This window comes from Balaenoptera borealis (genome assembly GCF_965194805.1).
Source record: "Balaenoptera borealis genome assembly, chromosome: 19".
NCBI classification, from domain to species: Eukaryota; Metazoa; Chordata; class Mammalia; order Artiodactyla; family Balaenopteridae; genus Balaenoptera; species Balaenoptera borealis.
Genome location: NC_138878.1, coordinates 26407595 through 26428390, shown reverse-complemented (window position 1 = coordinate 26428390; position 20796 = coordinate 26407595). Strand labels below are relative to the sequence as shown.

General features: G+C 50.0%; 1 protein-coding gene across 1 annotated transcript in view; it reads right to left on the bottom strand.

The window, feature by feature from the left end:
• Positions 1-597: 597 nt before the first annotated feature.
• CNGB1 (cyclic nucleotide gated channel subunit beta 1) overlaps positions 598-20796 on the bottom strand; it is a gene marked incomplete at its 3' end in the record, with an annotated part of 74017 nt that continues 53818 nt past the window's right edge. Inside the window, exons 26-33 of the mRNA XM_082370226.1 lie at positions 16738-16879; positions 15810-15969; positions 13890-13987; positions 13710-13793; positions 10596-10714; positions 10177-10323; positions 3466-3682; positions 598-924 (exon numbers count right to left, since the gene is read on the bottom strand). Of these exons, the coding sequence (XP_082226352.1) occupies positions 598-924; positions 3466-3682; positions 10177-10323; positions 10596-10714; positions 13710-13793; positions 13890-13987; positions 15810-15969; positions 16738-16879 (1294 nt within the window). The remainder of the gene's footprint in view (positions 925-3465; positions 3683-10176; positions 10324-10595; positions 10715-13709; positions 13794-13889; positions 13988-15809; positions 15970-16737; positions 16880-20796) is intronic.

Sequence of the window (20796 nt, the reverse complement as noted above, 5' to 3'; positions counted from 1 at the left end):
ATTCCCACTTTGTCAAAAAAGCAGCGTAGCTGCCCTCCCTTCTGCCGGAAAGGTTTTCCATTCTTGAAATGTGGGAGACAAATTCCTGAGGGGAAAAGCCAAACATTCAACAACCGTTTGCTTCTCCAACAAGGCTTCCCATGTGTTGAAGCCCCGCAGAAAAGTATTTTGTTCTTAAAAATAATAACAGGCGGGGTGGTGGGGGGAGGTAGGGTTCTCTAGTGACGGTGGGAACTTCGGGGCACAAACACTATGAAGTTTGTTAATTTCAAGACCAGCCCTGGGAGACAGAGAAGCTGACATCAGGGCAGGATCGCTGGCTGAGCCGCTAACTGAGGGCAACTGAGACCACTACTGCAGACCAGCGTCTTGGCCTTCTTGCGGTGCAGGGACTCCTGGCTCACGGGGAGCAGGAGAGCAGGGGAGCGAGGGGGCGGGCGGGGCGCACACCTGCCGGGTTGTGGCGCACTAGCTGCCGCCTCTCTATTCCTCCTCCTCCTCCTTTTCCTCCTTCTTCTCCTTTTTCTCCTCCTCTTTCTTCTCCTTCTCCTCCTCCCCCTCCTCCGTCTCCTCCTCCTCCCCCTCCTCCTCCTTCCCCTCCTCCCTCTCCTCCTCCCCCTCCTCCTCCTCCTCTGTCTCCTCCTCCTCCTCCCTCTCCTCCTTCCCCTCCTCCCTCTCCTCCTCCCCCTCCTTCTCCTCCTTCTCGGGGATCTCCACCAACAGGATCTGTTCGCCGGGATCCGCGCCTGGGCTCATGTGGATCCGCACCGAGCCCTCCTCGGGCCAGGCCGCGCCCCCCTCTTCTCCCTCGGACCTCCCCTGGGATGCAGGTGGCAGAGAGCCTGGGGCTGGGGTCTCCGGGGCCGCGGGCTGTTTTGGGGTAGCTGATCCCGTCTCTCCCGCTGCATCTTCCGAGCTCCTGGCCTGGAATCCAGAAAAAGTGACTCGTGAGGCAGAGGGGTCTTGGACACTTCACAGTTCCCTCCTTCTCGGACCCCTGGGACCCCTGAGGAGGAAGACAGCGCTCCGAAATCTAATAGCTGGAAGGTTGGGCGGAGCTGCATCAGGGTTATGTGGTAGAAACAATATATTACAGGGAAGTTTAAGGATTAAAAGTCCCGGTAGGATGTGGTGAAGCTCTTTGGGATATTTTAGGTCTCTGTGGAGTTGCAGGGCTGGAAGCCGGAGTGAAGTTGCAAGTTCAAGGGCAGAGCCCCATCAACGGTCACTGAGCTGTTGAGGGAAGAGAGGCTGTGACCAGGAGGGAGCGCCACCAAAGCCTCTGCAGAGCTCAGCCGGCCTGCCCTGCCCGGTTAGCTGGGATGTGAGCTCCCTGGTGAATGAGAAAAAGCTCTAAGCAAATACTAAGTTAAAGGCTGATGAGGGCAGGAGCAGCTGCGGCCTGGCCTGTTTCCCGGAAGGTCTCAAAGGTTGAGACACCGCCCCCCTCCCCACCGGCGGAAGAATGGGCTGGGTACCACTGGCATTAGGCTGAGCTGAGCCCCTGTGTCTGGAGACTTGGTGGGTACCTCCAACCTCCAGCCTGCGGGTTTCCCATGGATGGGGTTCCTGTGGGTAGAATTAGGGAATTGGGTGAAAACCCAAGCCTTTGTGGATACCCACGGCCCCTCCTGCTCTCTCTGATGTCATCTCTGCATGAGAGGAAACTGGGGAGGGAGCAGCCCCCAGAGCAGGAGGCCCAGTGGTCTGTAGGGAGTTTAAAGTGAGAGCAGTCAGCGTGCTTATGAGGAAGTCAGAGGGCGCTGAAGGAGGGGAGTTGGGTGGGGTGGGGGAGCCAAGACACTCCTAGATCCCACGGCAGCACTGTCAACTCTGACAACACACTTCCAGGGCAGGATGCCCAGATGGTGCCCATTATGGGGTCTTCTTAAAGCATCCTGCTGTGAATGGAGCCAGAAGGATCATGGGAAGTTTGATCAAGTGCTTCACTGTGTTTAAGATGCTTTTATAAAAGTATCCAAGGTATCCTGCTTCATCTCTGCTACCTCATGTGACAGCCAGGAGTAATCTGGGTCCCAGGTGGTCCTGGAGGAGATTCCCCAGGACACAGGGCTGGCAGTGACAGAGTCAGGATTTGGACCTGTGTCTATAGGTTGCTATTTAAGAGCTCCATGCACTCTGCCTTTCTGCCCTGGTTGTTCTAAAATTGCCTTTTATGAGAACACACGTGCAAATTTAATTCACATCTCCAAGTTGCCTGGGTGAAGAGCTAATACTTAGAAGCAACAAATCCCATTTCAGATAAAACCTTCCACTGTACTGAGGACATTCTCGGAGGTCATGTCCGCTCAGCCCGACACACCAGCCAGCACTAAAGACCCCAGCTTGCCAGCTCGACCCTGCCCTTGACAGTTTGTGAGCCAGACAATCACATCTGTCCTCAATTTGGGGCCATCGGTGGATGCATCTGGAGAATGTCTTGGAACCCTGGGTGACTTTGGTGTTATTCCCCAACTCCTGCTGTCAAATGACCTCTGGATGGGTCTCCTGGATCAGCCTGCATTGAGACTGAGTTCACCAGGCTCCTTTGATTTCTGTCATGTAGACTGCTGTCCCCTCCCTCCCTGAGCTTCTGCCTAACCCCACCCACCCTTTCCCAGCAGCCTCCCTAAAGGACAGTCATGAACAACCATAATTAGTGCAATCATTCTAATTGGCATTCTTGGCATTAGTCACAGAAAAAAGTCCCAGAACTAAGTTAAAAATTCCCTTTAGATTTAGGGAGTGGGGACAGTTGGCACCATGCCTGTCACCTTGGATTCTCCTTTCAGATCTTTTAAATTGTCACAGACACAACATTAAATATGAGAACATCACTGTGGTCTGGGGAGGGACATTCCCTGGCCACACCCACTGCTCCTACCTCTGCAGCAGCAGCCGGCTGTCCATTTGGGGGAATGCGCCCACCCCAATCCCCACCCTCAGTCCAGGGATGGGCATATGAGCTGGTCCTCCCCAGAGCACCACACTGAATGGCTCAGGAACTGACATGTGACCCAATTCTGTCCAGTGACTATAAGCCCTGGGACTTTTTGCTGGAGCTACTGAGAAAGAGGTACTTTCTTTCTGTGGGAGTTCCTCAGCCAGGAGGATGTGATCTTGGGGGATGTCCTCTTAAGCTCTTGGGGGCCTGCCTGGGAATGGAGCCATCCCCAAGGGAAGCAAAGGTGATAGAATGGCAGAACTCATCCTACTGGCATCATTTGAACTTTTAGATCCAGACTTGCCTGAACTTTTCAATGACTTGCTCCCATAAATTCCCTGTTTTTTCAAGCTAATTTGAGCTTGCACTGTCACTTGCATTTCTGTCACTCGCAACCAAATGTATCCTGACTGATAGGAAGAAGGAAAAATAGTCCCTAAAATGGAATGCGTGGGTCCCTAGGCCTTTTTCCTGGCACGTGGTTGAAATGGACCAGGTGGCTGTGTCTCCAACTGCATTACCTGTTCCAGCACCTGCTGCTGTCTTGCAGCCGCCTCCAGCGCAGCCAGCTCCTTGAGTCGCGCCCTGAGGTGGGCAAGCTTGCCACCTTTGGCCCCCTTGGCACCCATCTTTCCTGCTGCAGCCAGGGCGGCACTGAAGAGCTTGGGGGTGCCTGCCCGTGGAGGAAGGATGAGTACACTCTGCTCCTTGGGCTTGTTGTTATTTCTCAGCATTCTCCTGAAAGAAAGCAGCGTCCGCTAACATCACCAGCAAGCTCTGGGAGAGAATGAAGCCTCATTGGTTCGGGCGGAGTCCTTTAGTTGAGTTGTGTGATGGCGTTTGTTTTGACTAACAGTTTTTGAGCTCCTTTTCTGAGCCCAGCACAGTGCTGTTTGAGGCACCACATCTCACTGGACAATCAGAACAACCATAATGATGTGGGTCTTATTGCCTGTACCTTATAGAAGAGGCTCAGAAGGGTTAAGTGGCTTTTCTGAGGTCACACAGGAAATGATGCAGGATACTTTAGTATACGGAATCAGAAATAGGATGCCCAGATGAAAAAGAGCCCGAGCTTTCTGCTTCTCCTTCTTTTGCTTCATTGTCATTTCACCATCATCACCATCACCAATGTGGACATGAGTATCTGTATGTCAGGCTCTGTGCTCAGACCTTTACAGGCAGGCATTCTTTGGTGACCCCTGCGATCCCCCTTCCTGGTGTTCACACCTGTGTGTGACCCCCTCCCCTTGGGGGTAGTGGGACATGTGACATGCTTTCAACCAGTGGAATACAGCAAGGGAGATCAAATGTCATTTTTGTGACTGTGTCACATAGGATTGTGGTCTCTGTCTTACAAGGAGACTCTCCCTTGCTGGTTGTGATAAAGCAAGTGGCCATGTTGGGAGAGGCCTACATGGCAAGAACCTGAGGGCAGCCACTGGCCAATGACTAGCTAGGAACCGAAGCCCCCAGTCCCACAACCACAAGGAACTGAATTCAGTCAACAACCATGGGACCTTGGAAGCAGATCCTTCCCCAGTCGAGACTTGAGACGAGACCCAGCTCTGGCCCACATCCTGATTACTGCCTTGTAATGGATGCACCTAAGCTGTCCCCAGACTTCTGACACGTAGAACCTCTGAGATAATAAATATGTGTGGTTTTAAGCCACTCAATTTGTGGTAACATTGTTACGCAGCAATAGGTAACTGATATGCACTTTAAGTCTCACAGTAATCCTTACAGGTAGGTCCTATTATTCTCCCGCATTTCAAATGAGGATGTGGACGTCTAGAGGGGGTGAGTAACTTTTCCAAGGCCACACAGCTAGGAAGTGGCAGAGCTGGAATTCAAACCCATGCCTTTGACCCCAGCACCCCAGGTCTTAAGGATTACAAAGCAGTATCATGGTCATTATCTTCTTGGACGCTGACAATACTCCATGACCTGGAAAGGGCTGGGATTACTGTACCTAGAAGGGTTGGGGAAACTGAGGCTCAGAATGGGAGGAGTGACACGCCCAAGGTTACAGGAAGTGGCAGAGACAGAATTACAACCCAGATCCAATGCAATATACCACCCTGCTTCTCTAAATAAGGAGAGAATTTTCCATCAAAGGGAGCCCCAGCCTTTTATAAGGAATTCTTCATACTACAAATACGTGATGAGTGGTTTGGCTCACGAACAAATGAGTTTCCCTGCAGTCTAGCAGGTCTAGACGACTAATTGGCAAATTCATTCATCAGGGTTCCGGCCAAACTTGTTTGTTTAAAAATGAGGCCATTACTGGCTGCTTATCTAATCAGAGGCAATGGATTTAAATTGTGCATATTGATATTAATTGCCCAAGACTTACATTTTCGAGCTGGGGCTCCCCCAGGAGACCACAAACATGATAATTATCAGAGGCCTCTGCCAAACCCAGCACTGTCACCTGTGTTATTTGAGTCCATAATTCACAGCACGGCAGTCCGTGGGAAGGCTCAGCGTGGTACTCAAATGACATGAAAGAACCATCTACAGGGCCTTTGCTGATCGCTAATGGCTATCTCTGTTTTGAAACACTGAGCTGACTTCTGGGACATTTCCAGATTAAGGAAATGTATCCTCATTTTCAGATGACATGAGTTTCACTATAATTACTATATAATTCACCCCCGGAGAGAGTGGCATGCATGAGATCTTTTTGCCCCATTTCTCGGAGTGGCCAAGTCAGAGAGTGAAGCATCTCACTTCTTTGGGGCCTCAGGTCCCCCATCTGTAAAATGGGGCGCTTGGACAGAATCTCAGCAACTCAGACATCCCCAGGCCCTGTGGTTCTCAGACCCATATCTCCTTGGATGGGCAGAGCTCATCTGTGATCCCCTGCCTCTCTCCTCAAGCTTGCCTGTCCAGAGAAGCAGCCTCTGATGAACCGTGCCACGGCCCACCAGCCCCTCCTCCTTCCTCTGGCTGCCTCACCCCAGCACACCGCAGGCGCGGCCAGGAGGCAAGGCCTCTTCGGGATCCCGGCTGACTTGCTAAACCCACACCTAACCCAGCCGGAGGAATGGGTGACAGCTATGAGCGTGGCTTTTCTGAGCCATGTTCCTCTTGCAGGGGGCAGGAAGGCAGGGGGAGGGGAACCCGGTGCCTATTCTCAGACATAAGCAGTCAGTTCTCATTATCTGCGGTAGTTAAGTTCTGTAAAGTATCTGCAGACACGGAATTAGTGACTACTGAGCCATGGCTTCTGGGAGAAATACAGGATTCGGTTATGGTGAGCCTCTTGACACATTTTCATCAACTGTTCATTACATAATCTTGTCTTGTGTGTGTTTCTGTTTAAAGACATCTTATTTAATATACATCATTGATTTGTTTACAATGAATGCATGGCTCTCTAACTCAGAGAGCCCCTGCGTGGGGCGACACGAGATAGCACTTCAGCACTACACCTGGGGCCATTTCAACAGCAAAATCACCAACAAAAATCACAAAAATGTGAAAAACATGCTACATAATGGACCACACAAAGACACCTGTTTACAATATGAGCTGAAACAAGAAGGCAGACCGTCACCTTCTTCAGCTTTAGCTGGGAACGTGCACTTTAGGTGACTCAAATTTTCGCCTCTGGGCACACGTCTGCGTAAGCCTTTGAGTATTGATTTGGGATTACAAATAAATTTAGTGAGTAGGCGAATTGCAAGTATGGAATCCGTGAATAATGAGGATTGACTGGCCATCCCTGTCCCTCGGGACAGTAGGGGGAAGTGGACAGACTTGGGGGAAAGATCAGGTAGACCAGCCATTGGAAGGGCCCCATGGCTTCTCTGAGAACAGCCAGGTAAGAAGAACTACAGGGCAGCTTCCTTTCCTGGGAGACCCCAACGCCTTGTCTATATTATGCTCTAAGGCCGACACTGCATCCACTCACCTGGAAGCTGCCAGAGGGATTCTGTAAAAACTTAAGTCACAGTAAGTCACTCCTCAGTGTAAAACCCTGCATAGCCCCCATCTCCCTCAGAGTAAAAGCTAAAGCCATTGTGAGGCTTCCCCTACAAGGCCCTACCCAATCTCACCCCCTACACTGCTGCCATCCCATATCAAGCTACACTCATTTTCTTGTTGGTCTCCATGTAACACTCAGTCTGTGCCTCCTTGAGACCTTTGCACATGCTGTTCCCTCTGCCTGGAATGCTTTTCCCTGCAGGCAGCTCCCCAGCTCACTCCTTCACTCTGGCAGGTCTCAGTTGAAGTGCCACATCCTGAGAATAACTTTTCCTGACCAACTTATTTCACATAGCTCCCTCCATCACCTCTATCTCTTCGTGTGGCTTTATGTTTCCTTATGGCCTTTATCCCCAGCTGACACATCACATAGTCATTCCTTTCTCCATTGTTGGCTTCCCTGACTAGAATGTAAGCTTTGTTTGCTCCCTCCTGTGTCCCCAGGGCCTTGAACTATCAGCTCAATAAATTATTGTGCTGTATGAATGGACATGGTGAGTTTGTTCCCTTTATCATGACCACTCTCTGTACAGCTTATTTACAGTGACTGAAGTGGAAAATATGAATATGTGATAAAAGGCAAGGGACGAAATACCAGATAGGTGGGTTAAAAAGGCTTTATCCCATGGGAAAATTATAGAGAGAATTTAATGGATAAAGAGGAACAATTATTATTATTAACATGTATTGAGCTCTCCTGTGTGCCAGGCCCCCTGCTAGAGACATTCACATACACTATTTTATTTAATCATCTCCACAACAAAGTGATTACCCTTATTTTACAGTGGAGAAACTGAGACCAGAAAAGTAAAGTAACTTTTCCAAGGTCACACAGCCAGTACTGCACATGGACAGGACATGAGCCCTGTCAGCCTCCCAAGCCTATTGTGCATTTTCTACCACATCGTGCTGCTTCCATCACTCAATTTAAAACCTGATCTTAAGTGTTTGAAAGCAAAAAACTGCTTTTCTTAAAAATTACCTATTCCAGGGAATTCCCTAGAAGTCCAGTGGTTAGGATTCCAGGCTTTCACTGCTGGGGGCCCGAGTTCAATCCCTGGTTGGGGAACTAAGATCCCACAAACTGCACGGCATGGCCCCAAAAAAAAAAAAAAAAATTACCTATTCCCCAACAATACAAAATACAGATGCACAAGGTTATTCGTTGCAATACTATTTATAATTGCAAAATATTGGAAATAGCCTAAATGCCCATTCAAAGGAATGCTTTGCAGTTGTCAAAAGGAATGAGGAAGCTGTCTGTGGACTCAGTGAATGCTTTCTGGGATTTCTCGTCACGTGAGAAAAAGTCAAGTGCAAAAGAGAATCTGCAGTGTGCTATCCTTTGTGTAAGACAGAAAGGGAAATAAGCAAATATTCACAGATCTGCCTATTTTTGCAAAAGGAAACACAAGAAGAAAAAAGCAGAAACTAAGGAGATTAGATTCCTGTAAGGGGTGGGTGACAACAGGTGCGGGGAGTTGGGACTCTGAGTGCGCTGTTTCGTAGCCTCTGCCATGTTCATGTTCTACGTATTCAAACCACAAGAAATCAACAAGGGTCAGTGTGGGGGAACCCTGAAATGGAATGCAAACTGAAACACGTGAGCCTAGCTGTATTTCAAATGAACCGAACAACCACAGTAAAGGGAGGAAGACAGAGAACCAATCCAGATAACCTTGAACACAACACCTACATCATGGGTCCTCAGGCTAAAGACAGAAAGAACTGCTCTCTGCTTAGAAGGCTTTCTTCTTTCCAGTAGTATGAAATAGGAATTCTGGTGCTACTTTCTCTATATTGTAGGACTGAACAAATGAATCAATGTAATGAGGATAAAGGGAGTCAAATTTCTCAGTGTTGGAGAAGGAATTTACAAATATGGAAAAGGAGATTAGAATGAACTCTGTGACGTTGGATCGAAATTGTTAGATAGGTGGAAATAGAGACAGAGATATACAGAGATATAGATAGACACAGACAAAAAAATAGATGTTGATATATATGTATATGTATGTGCATATACATATATGTATGTGTGTGTGTATATATATATATATATATATATATATATATATATTTGCATTTATACATACAGGTGTATATGTGGATGTATTTCCCAGCTCTGTCCACTGTGGAGGCCTAGTAACACCCCAGTAGCAATGAGAGCACTTAGTACTCATATCTTAGTTTCTAAAAACCATTCCCCTCTAAAAGGAATCAAGCCTCCTTGGAGAAACGGCCATTTCCAGGGATGCAGCAGGGAAAGTATAAGATGAATCTACGGCATCTTATTGTGCCTATAAGCAAAAAAGTGCTAAAATATAACAGGGATGTAACAAAAGTTCACTATATCCAGCCTAAAGAGGTGTCCAGTGGCCAATGTGGAACAATTTAAGCATGAAAATGATGATTGTAACAGGATATTCATGGAATAAAGCAAATCCATACCATTATAAATAGATAAATGAATAATCAAATAAATGGGAAAGAAAAGAAAGTTCTTCCTTACAGTACATTGCTAGCTAATAAATGTAGAAAGCATGACAGAGTTAGAAAATCACCACTTTGCAACCATCATGGCAATCATTGCAAGGAACCTTCAATGGAGGTTGAAAGTAGTGAGGTAAAGTGAGATAAGGAACAGGAAATCTACATCATCTCAAGGTGACTCGCCACTCATTACTTATTAATTTCAAAGGGAAAAATAATAACTTGAGAGTGTGGAAACTTTAACCAAGTGATCAGAATAAAAAATCATCAGAATAGGGAGAAAGCAGCCTCTCAATATACTGTACTGAGAAGGACACAACATCACTTCTGAGTAATTCCTGCCCAAAATGCAGAACCTGAAGGTAATGATGAGAAAACATATAAACTTAAATGGAGGGACATTCTACAGAATAACTGGCCTGTCCTCTTCAGAGAAGTCAAAATCATTGAAGATAGGAAAAGGAAAATGAACTTTGATCCCAGATCAAAGGAGACTAAAATGGCAACATCATGCAGTGGGGGATCCAGGAACGGAAAAGAAGAAAAGAAAAGCTATAAAAGACACTATTGGGATGATGAACAAAATTTGACTACGGATTAGGGATGAGATAACAGTATTGTTTCAATATTGAATTTCGTGATTTTGAGAAAGGTACTACAGTTATGTAAAAGAAAGTCTGAGTCCTTAAGAAATGCACACTAAAGTATATATGGATTTCTTTTATTAAAAAAAAAAAATGTACCTGGCCTTCTTCCGGAGCAACTTCTCAGACTCGGGATAATGCACCAAAATTTCATTCAGGTCCTTCTTATCCAGAATGAAGAGGTTGGTAAACCCGTGGGCTATCACGTTAGCCGTGCGCCGGTTCCCGCCCCCAACAGCCAGCAAGCTGGGGCAGAGAAGGGAGGGAGGTGAGACCCTTAGGAGGCTGCAGTTTTGATCACACTAGCATCTTCATTTTCCCCCCTGCCTGGAGCATCACGATGGCCTCACACGGGTGCGAGCTGGGCCCACCTTGCGTATGTCGGCAGGTGCGAGTGCTGCATGCATGGCGGTTTCCTCAGACCCACCGAAGGGCCCTTGAGGACGTGGTCCCACCCACTGGCCATCCCCCCCTTCCCCAGCCTTTGCCGAGGTCCCCTTGTTTCACCCCGTTCTGACCTTATTTCTCCAAACACAGATCCAGCTTTCAGCGTCACCAGTACGGACTTCCCATCCGGGCCACCCAAGACCTGCACCTGCCCCGCCTGGATGATGTACATCTCCCGGCCTATCTCCCCCTGAAACAGAGAAGGGGGCGAGTCCCTCTGTCATCACCAAAAGCAACCACAGAAGCAGCAGGGCTGGGCCCAGGCGCTGGTGGCACAGTGCAGAGGAACCTGGGCTGGGATCGAGCCCTCCTACCGACTTGGTACGTGGTGTAGAGATAGTCACTTCCGCTCCGGGGTCTCAGTCTCCCCACCTGTAGATTGCAGGATTACGGTGGGGAGTTAGTGGTGTGATGGAAAATGCTAGATAACGAGGCCCAGGTGTAGTGGTATTCAGTAAATTTCCAATTATACGCACCCATGGAGGACCCAGAGGCATGGAAAAGCTCACAGTGGTTCATACAATCAGCTGATACCTGTGCCTCCCCCATATCCTATCAGGAGCTTGGGAGGCATTTGCTAACTGAAATAGGAATGATAACAGCTTTAATACGAATGTCCAGCATTACCTAACGCTTTTCTGTGCCAGGCGCTGCTCTAAGTGCTTTACATGACTGAGCCTGCTTAGCCCTCAACAGCCCTCTGCAGTAGGAACTCTGCCCAAGGTCACAAAGTTAAGCAAAGCCGAGCCGGGATTTGAAATCAGGCAGTCTGGTTTCATGAACCCAGAGTTCATGGTTGTTATGAACCCCCATTCATATGTTGAAATCCTAACCCCCGGCTCCTCAGAATGTAACCTTATTTGGAAATAGGGTCATTACAGATGTAATTAGTTAAAAGAAGATGAGATCATACCGCAGTTGGGTGAGCCCCTACTCCAATAGGACTGGTGTCCTTATAAAGGGACATTTGGGCACAGAGACAGGCACAGAGGGAAGACAATGTGAGGAGGCACAGGGAGAAGGCAGTCATCTACAAGCCAGGAGAGAGGCCTGGAGCAGACCCTTTGCTCACGGTCCTCAGAAGGAACCTACCCCACTGACACTTGGATCTCGGACTTCTAGCCTCCAGAATTGTGAGACAATACAGTTCTGTCATTTAAGCCATTCCATTTGTGGTACTTTGTTATGGCAGCCCTAGCAGACTGATACAATGGTCTTAATCACAAATTAAACCAAATGAATGAATGAATGAATGAATGAATAGTTTGCTTCGGACTAGAATCAGAAATACCCAGTCTGCCAGGACCTTCCAATCCTCATGCCTTCACAGACCGGTGCCCTGGCCTGATACATATTGGCCACACCTGGTGTGTTTAAAGGGAGAGAGACCAAAGACTGGTAAGTGGCTTATGCTTTTGATTTGGCTTATGCTTTTGATTCATTTGACAAATATTTCCTGGGCATCTCACACATGCATGGCCTTCTTAACAAAAAGGAAGAAAGTCTCGTTTCCCTGTTTCAGTGTCCAGTTTGACATGGGGCTGAAGTGTGAGGGGGCTATAGAGCTCACCCTCATCTCACTAACCAGCCCAGGGGTGGTCCTGGGGTGGCCTCGGGTTGTCTCAGCGAGATTGTCACAGAGCCTGACCTGTCAGCAGAGGGCGCCATTTACACATGTTCACCAAGTGTTCACTTCAGCTTCCACGGCAAACTTCCCAACAATCTGATTCATTCTTCCTCATCAGAGGTAAAGTCTACATCACCCACAAGGATATTAGCAACAGCAATGGTACCGACTCTGTGCCAGCCATGGTGCCAAACTCCGTATGCATATCTTCTTCAATTCTCACAATCACCCCATGAGGGAGATACTATCAATATCCCTACTTACCCATGAAAAGAGCCAGGCTCAGAGAGGGCCAGCCACTTCCCCAAGGCTGCACAGCTAGGAAGTGGCTCCAATGTCAGACAAGTCATTCTATTGTTCCCAAACTTCTCTTGGCCACTAAGGCTGCAGCTTTAAATTCTCAGCCATACCTTTGTCCCCATTCCCCCAGCTCTTTCATTCCAGAAACTTCACTGTTATGCAGCATACAACTTGGAAATGGGACCCTTCTGGGGCTGGGGGTTTCTGAGTCTCACAGGGGGTTCTTGGGCGATATTTTCACCCCTGTAGACACACTAAGCCTTATTAACAGCTCTGAAATCTGCTTCCTGCTCCTCCACCCCAACCACTCACTCACCAAGTGACCTCGGTCTCACCTTGAATCCCAAAAAATGGGAGCAGAAGGGGCCTTAGACACTGTCTAGCCCTGGCATTCAAACCCAAAAGTGTCCCAGAATCAGGGGGATGATGTAAAGGAGAGAAGGGAGCCTGTGGGGCAGTGGAGAGTGGTGGGACCTGTGGCATCAGGAGAGGATGACATCCCCTTCAGGGCCAGCCCCTTCTCCACTCCACATGATTCTGGCTATTTGGGAAAGTGGGGCTCAATGCTAGCCGATTTTCTGTTTTCAGCTGGAAATCTGGATTTTTATGTGAAACCTTCCAGGTTTTTTTGGCAATGCTGCGCAGTTTGCAGGATCCTAGTTCCCTAACCAAGGACTGAACCCAGGTCACGGCAGTGAAAGCACCAAGTCCTAACCACTGGACCTCCAGGGAATTCCCGAAACCTTCCAATTTTTAAAGGTTGGAGACTAATTCAAAATTTTATTTTTAGATTAGGCCAAAAAAAAGAAAAAAAAAAACCCATGAAACATCTGTGGTCTGGCTCCTATGCAAGGACCATTTGTTTGCAACCTCTGACCTATCTTACCCCTCCTCCAGCTCCATTTTCCTGACAGGAAGACCAAGACCCTGGAAGCAGGTCCATCTACACAGTCAAGACCCTGCCCCTCTTTACGCTCCTCACTTTCCTCTTCTATAAAGTGGGGCTCCTCGTCCTGGCCCCCATGGTCCCATGAAGAGGGAGCAAGGCCTGAGGCACATCTGAGTTCAGTGCCTAGAGCTGGACAGAGCCTCCTTGTGCCAAAGAAGCCAGGAGCCCTGGGGTCAGCTCACCACACTCCTCCCCTCCTGGCAATTCCGCTCTCCCCGTTATGCCTTCATAGGCCCCCACTCCAGCCCAGCTGCGACAGGCGGTGGCTGTGAATCCCAGACCGCCTTGAGGCTGCCCTGGGCCACTCACCTTCTTGCACACGTAGTCGTTGGGCAGGTAGACAACAGAGCGAAGCCTCTTCAGCATGTCGAAGATCATCTGCCGGTCACAGCCCTGGCCCCGAGAGGAGGGGAAAGGAGCCGTTTAGAGGAAGGTGTGGGCTCTGGACCTTCCAGAGTCCTGAGGGTGGGGACACTGGGCGGGCCATACCTGGAAGAGTGCCACTTTGCTGACGATGTCATAGTTCACATCGATGGCGAGGTCCATCCGCATCTTGTCTGGAAGCTGCACCATCAGCTCTGACTCGTCTGCAAATGAGACCCTGCAAGGTTCAGAGGCACAGCGGGAACCCTCCTTCACACACACAGGGCCCGTTTACACCACACTGGCGGGGACCCCAGGCACACCATTCCTCTACCACCTGGAACCACTCTAGATTGGGAGGGTATCCTCTCTGCCTCCAGGCCTTTGCCAAAGCCGTTCCCTCTGCTGGGAACAACCCCCTTCACCTGCCTGCCTAACCCTACTCATTCTGCAGAACCCAGCACTCATGTCACCTCCTCCAGGAAGCCTTCCCTTGACATCCTCCCACCTAGCTATTATGTTATCAGTCCCTGTGCCATAGCACATATCACACCCTTTACTGCAATTGCCAATGATCTGTCTTCTCCACTCACATTATAAGAACAACATTAGCAAGAAATAAAGTACATGGAGCACTTACTATGTGCCAGGCAGTTTTACAGAGTGCTTTACCAAGATGATTTCATTAAATCCTCCCAGCAGCTCAAGAGGTGCCCACTATAACCCACTTTACAGACAAGGACAGGGAGACTCCAGAGGGCAGTGACTTGCCCATGTCCATGCAGCCCAGGGGAATGGAATCAGGACCACACACAGGCCCTGTGACTTCAGAACCTATCCTGGGAGAGCAGTATGTCTGCCCACCATGGGGTCTATGGTGTGCAGCTGAGAGCCTGGCACAGAGTGAAGGTCGGTAACTGGAGACAGAAATGTACCACAGGGCCCCAGCCCCGTGCTCTGTCCACTGCACCACAATTAGCTTAGGGCTCAAGTGCTGGGTCTGTGCAACCCTGGGCAAGTCAGAGCCCTCTCTGGTCCTTAACATGTGCCCCTGTGAAAAGTCACAAGGCTGTCACTAGAACAGAATGAGGCAGTGGAAATGAACATGCCTTGGAAACTGTAGTCATGTGCTTTGTCCACAGACTTGCCAACACTCCCAACTCAGGAGACCGTGGGCCTCAAGTGTGGCTTCTTTGAGACCAGAGTGAACCCCACAGAAGCAGTGGGGGGCCCTTTCATTTTGCTGAGGGCCTTGGGAGACTCTAGGCACAGTGCCAGTGGTCCATAAGCTTTTCAGAGCCCTCCAAAACGATGTCTAGGCTCTGAAAACAAAATTACTAGCTCCCCAAAATAAAAAGGAAACAGGAAAAAATTAAAGTCAATTAACATGTAACTAACCTATTCAAATTTCACTAAGGATTCCATTTAGAATCTGTGAAAACTTCACTACATTTGGAAACAGTTTACAGGTAAGATTCTCCTACTTTGCAAGAATAACTGAGCACACCTCATCATTGACAAGAAAGCAGAAAGAGCAGTGAATGAAAATGCATTTTTTTAGCCAATTTCAGAAGCAAAGTATAACATCAAAAAATTAAAAAAAAATATATTGTAATAAACTCTAATGGAAAATAATCTGAAAAAGAATTTTTAAAAATTTACAAAATATGTATTACATGTATGGATGTGTATGAAGAGGAAGAGAGGAGAGAGAAGCAGAGACAGAGTCTTCCTTCCCTCCTGGTTCCAACTGTACTTCCATCTTCAAATGGAGATGCATTTCAAGGTGGGGGACGGCATTCGGAAGACAAGCCCTTCAAGTCTTCAGGGGTCTCCTGATGGCTTAACTTGGGCACCGCCCAAGGCCTCCCCAGGCCGCTCTCACTGAAATGTCGGGGCCAAGAGAGGCCCCCATGCTCGGGCCCTCAGGGACACGGGATGAGGCCACGGTCCAGGAAGGCAGGGCACCGGGTCGGGCGGGGGTGGGGGAGCTGGTGACAGCTGGGTTGGGGCGGGGAGGGGCGTGGGGAGGGGGCGTGGTCTTACCCAGCATGCCTTGGGAGTGCCAGGTGTACTCATACCAGGTCTTGACCCGGTTCTGCACGGACCTGGGGATCTTGTAGAAGTTCATGTACTTCACTGTGCTGTCCATACAGTTGCGGTAGTAGGTCTTTCCCGCCGTAGCGGCCCCCACCACGTCTCTCATCTGGGGGTAAGGAGGGTGGTCAGGGGAGCCGCTGGGTCAGAGCGGGGCCGGGCTCTGGGGACGTGTGTTGTGGGCACATGTACTTAACACAGGCCATGGGTACGTGCCTGCGGGGCTGGGGGGAGATCAGGAGGGAGGGAATCCCATGTCCACACACAGGTTTTCCAACGATGCTGGATGTGGAGGAGCGAGGCTGCTGGCCCACCTCAGGTCTCTGGGGCCACACAAGGAGGGAAGGCCTCCCTGGGCTGGGCTGGTTCTGGTACAACGTGGCCCCTTGGTGCCAGAGGTCACTTTGACACCACGCGCCAGCCTCCCGCCCCCTGAGGAAATATGAACCAGGGGTGCTGCTGCTTGGAGCAGAGCCCCTCAAAGGTAACTCTGAGGATCCCTGGTGGTTGCCTCAGGCACTGACTACAATATGAGCCGCACCCCCAGCACATTAGAATCCTCCGGGGGCTTCTCTCCAAGGGAACAGCCCGAATCCTCAGCCCCTGCAGAAAGCCATTCAGCCCTGCTCCCCAGCTATCCCAAAGGACTGACATTTCAAATGGGAAGCAACCTCAGAGAGGAAATGGGACCTACACCTCCATCACCACCCCTTCACTCAGCGGGTCCCAGAGCTCCAGGCTCCTAACTCTCGGCCCAGTGCTGTTTCCTGGGCTTAGTCTGAAAGGAACGGGCACAGATGGTGATGCTTCTGGCAGCAGCAAGAGGGCAAAGGGCCCTGCAGGCAGGTGGTTTGGAACAGACTAGGGACCCAGCTACCTGTCCGATCATCACGGAGAAAGCGAAGACACCTGTGAAATAGTTCAGACCCTGGAAGGCAATTTCAAAGAGCGTCTTGGGGTCGGGCAGGCCGCCGATGGTGATGAGGGTCTTCACAGCCCAGTAGTAACAGCGAATGTAACTAGGGAGAGAAGAGGAAGGGAACCTCAGTCATCACAGGCCCCGCCCTGTCGATCCTGGGCAGCCTGGCTTGGATACGTGTACACTGTACAAAAGAGAAAAAGCTTTACAGCTCATAAGTGCAAACAAACAAAACAAAACCGAAAAAAAAAAAGGAAAAAGAAAAAACCCTCTCCCAACTTCAGAGCCCTCTGCCGCTTGTAGAGCATGTTCACAGGTGCTGTGTGGTTTTGTTGTGGCTCTGCCCCGACCCTGCAGAGACATGTTGTCATCCCCATTTACAGATGTGGAAACTGAGGCTTCCGGAAATTGCTTAGAAGACTTGGCAGGAGGATAAACCAGGGTTTTCCGGCTCCTGATGCCTCGGATCCCTCAGTTTCCCTCAATATGTTTTCAATGTCCACAGTCTTTCCTTTGCTATCCCATCATGAGGTTCAAGCACAAGCTCAAAAGTGGAAGATATCTGGAGGATCCCCTTTTCTGACCCTCCCCCTTGCCTGTCCACTGACCAGATAGTGAAATTGAGGGCCGCAGAGGGAAAGGGAACACCCATGGTCACCAGCTGGCAAGTTCCAGAGCTCAGACTGGAAACCAGATGTCATCTGCTTCTCTGAGCTGGCACCCACCATCAGTAAGCCTTTGACACAAGCTCATGGATCATCGGAAAGGGAGGTATGGGTGATGGGGCCCTACTGTGTGGTAAAAGGCATAGGAAATGCCCGCACTTGTCTAATTATCACAAAGCAGTGAGAGTCCCTCCCTTTTTTTTCTTTTTTTGAGTTTTAAAGTTTTGCATGTTTGTTTATAATTACAAGTGTACATTACTCCAACAGAGCAGCCCCATTGCTATGTTCTAATTCTTAGCCATTAAGTCCTACAAAAATAAACCCAAGCTTTTACAATATCTTAAACAATACAGAACTAAAATCTTTATAGCTATTTAAAGGGATTTAGTTACCAAGGTGCTTATGTTCATACCTTCAGACCGTGCCCTCCCAGGGGTCAGCAAGGCTGAGGTCAGCAGGGCCTAACCCCAGGGCAGGCTTTCCTGTGCTTCCTGTCCTCCCACCAGGGCACAGGAATTGCCCAGGGCCTGCCCTGGCTCCAGTGTCCTGATACACCCATGTTTCCAGGGTCCCTGCTCTACTGGGAAATGGAGAACATCATCCAGTTGGCCAATCATCTGGTCCAGGAATGACCCCACATTTGTCCTCCCCTGGGCTCTGTTCACCAGCTATATATGCAGCACCATGCTTAGAGCATGGGCTCTGGAGCTGGACCGCCTGGGCTCAAACCCAGCTCTGCCACTTTCTAGCTGCATAACCTGGACAAGTTACTCATCTAGCCAAGCCTCAGTGTCCTTCCCCTGAAAGGGACATGGCAATAGAGCATCCTTCACAGGGCGATCATGAAGGTGACATGAGGTGCAAAAGAGCGCCTGGCACATGGTGGGCTCTCAGTAAATGTCAGCTATCAGAGCCTTCACTGTCACTGGTGCCGGCAGTGGGGAACAATAGACTCACCTATGTCCTCAAGAAGTTCACTGTCTAGTGGGGACAGGCAAGTCAACGTGCAATGAGCACTGGGCGGTGGGGAAGCAGAGGTTGCTGGGGAGTTGGGGCAGTGGGGGGCTCTACCTCTGAATAGCTGCGAGGCCTGGGGCAGGGCTCTGGGCCTCCTGACCCCCTCATTACCACCTGGTGCAAGAAAAATCTCAGAATCATGAGACAGGCCTGCCCTGTCAATCCCCATCATACCAGTCCTGGCCACCAGAGGGCGTGCTAAGCAGCCTTTAGGAGGACTGAGCTGGGCGCTGCCTGGGCACTGCCTGGGCTCTGGGTGCCACTGGGCCACCAATAGAAGATGAGTGATATCCACACAGCTCCTGCTTTCCCCTAAACCCTTACTGGCTGGAGAGGTCAGCCACTGGCATGGATGGCACATCTTAGGGGCTTCCCAAGTCTTCCATGCCACTGGGTCTGTGGGGACCCCTGCATGCTGCCCCAGACCAGGCCAAAGCAGAGCAGGATGAAGAAACCAAATATTAATATATAGGAACTTAGGTCCTTAAGCTCCCTGGCCTATAGCAGGTACTCAAGAAATGGTCACTATTTTGAAAGTTATTATTATGGATGATGTTGGATTTCTAGAGGAATTCTCCTTCACTACTTGTGCTTTTGCATATCCTGGGGTTCCCTACAGGATTCCATTTGGAAAAGGGTAATGCTGCCAGAAAAGTGTGCCCCTCCACTGCGGAGCAGCGAGAACTCCCCAGGGCCCTGCAGAGGGAAGTCCCGGATGGTTGGCCCTGTCCTCCCCTGCCCTGCCTGCCATTCCTCCCAGGCCTACCCGTGATGGGTGCCAGGCCCAGCTCCAGGACGTGGGTTCTTAGACTGTTGGGACACAAACCCCTTTGAAAAGCTAACAAAAGTTATTAGGAAGCTTCTCCTTAGAAAAGCCAGCATGCTCCCAAAATTTAGTTCCAATTTCAAGGGGTGGTTGTGACCCCCTTAAATCTCTGGACCCCAGGTTAGGAGCCCTTTCCTGGTGTGCCGGCTTCCCCATAAGAATGGCCATAGCTAGGAAGTGAGGTCACTGACTCCTGTCCAGGCACAGGCTGGACATGTTACATACTTTAGTTTATTTATTCCTCACGAGAAATCTGAGTGTAATCCTACCCCCATTTTATAGATGAGAAAATTGAGTCTCAGAAAGGGTAAGGGCCTTACCCGAGGCCACAGAGCAAGATTCAATGAATAGCTTCTGTTCTCCCCTTTGCACAGAATGTCTTCGAGTCCTCCCTCTGCCCCCTTGTGAGGGGATGAATGAATGAATGAATGAATGAGTGAATGAATGGTCTAGTCATGGGCTCAGGAGCAGGGCTGTGGGTGGGTTCAGCCGCGGGGAAGAGGGAGCGGGGCCAGTGGTGATGTAGGCGTGCTGGGCCCTTAGCCCCATCCCCGACCCACTCCACCCCAGAGCAGATGGCAGGATTTCCCCCCCACCCCCCCCCGCCTGCCTGGTTGCCCTGGACCCTGTGACTCTCTAGGTGAGCTCCCCTCAGGCCACAGGCCCGTCGCAGAGGGCGACAGCTGTGGCCACTGGGGCCAAGGTTGGGGCATCTGTACTGAGAAGGGACTTTCTGGACCAACAATCACTCTACAGAGAAGCCACCTTGGACACAAGTGGCCTGTTCTAGCGCCAACTGGAAACAAGCACGTGGAGGAGGTGAAAGTGTTGACAGCTGGACTGAGAGCATTTTGTGTCACTAGTGGGCACAGCCCAGGGCGAGGCAGGGCCTGCCTGAGGGGACTCACTGACCCCCTGGGCCTGAACTCCTCCTCCGCCTCTCTGTCACCACAGCTGACCGAGTGCCGGCTACGGCCTGGCACGGGACCAGTGACTCAGATGCACCTAATCCTCACAGTTACCTCTTCAAGGTGTGGAGCTCCTATTATCAGCCCCATTGGGCAGATCAGGAAACTGAGGCTCAGAGAAACGAAGTGACCTGCCCATTGCTAGCAGGTGGCAGCGCCAGGAGTGACCTCCGGATTCCTGTTGCTAAAGCCTGTGCTCTGAATCTCCAGGCTCATCCCTGACCTTGACCCTAAGTGCTTCTGTCTCCTTCCCACTCTGCCTTCCATCCTCCTTATCACACAAACCCTCTCTTGACCTTTTTTTTGCCCTCACGGACAGGTCCCTAACCCCTAACCAGTTCATCTGTCTGCTTCCTGCCTGTCCTCCCCATCCATCCTCCCATCAGCCACCATTGGGAAAATCATCTTTCTGGGATCCCCCCGGGTCCTGTCATTCTCCTGCTTAAAAGGCTTTGAAAGGCAAGTGGTGAGAGTGTAAATGCAGCTTTCAATAACCAACCAAGCCTCAGAAATGAGGTGGCATACGGGAACTCTCTGTACT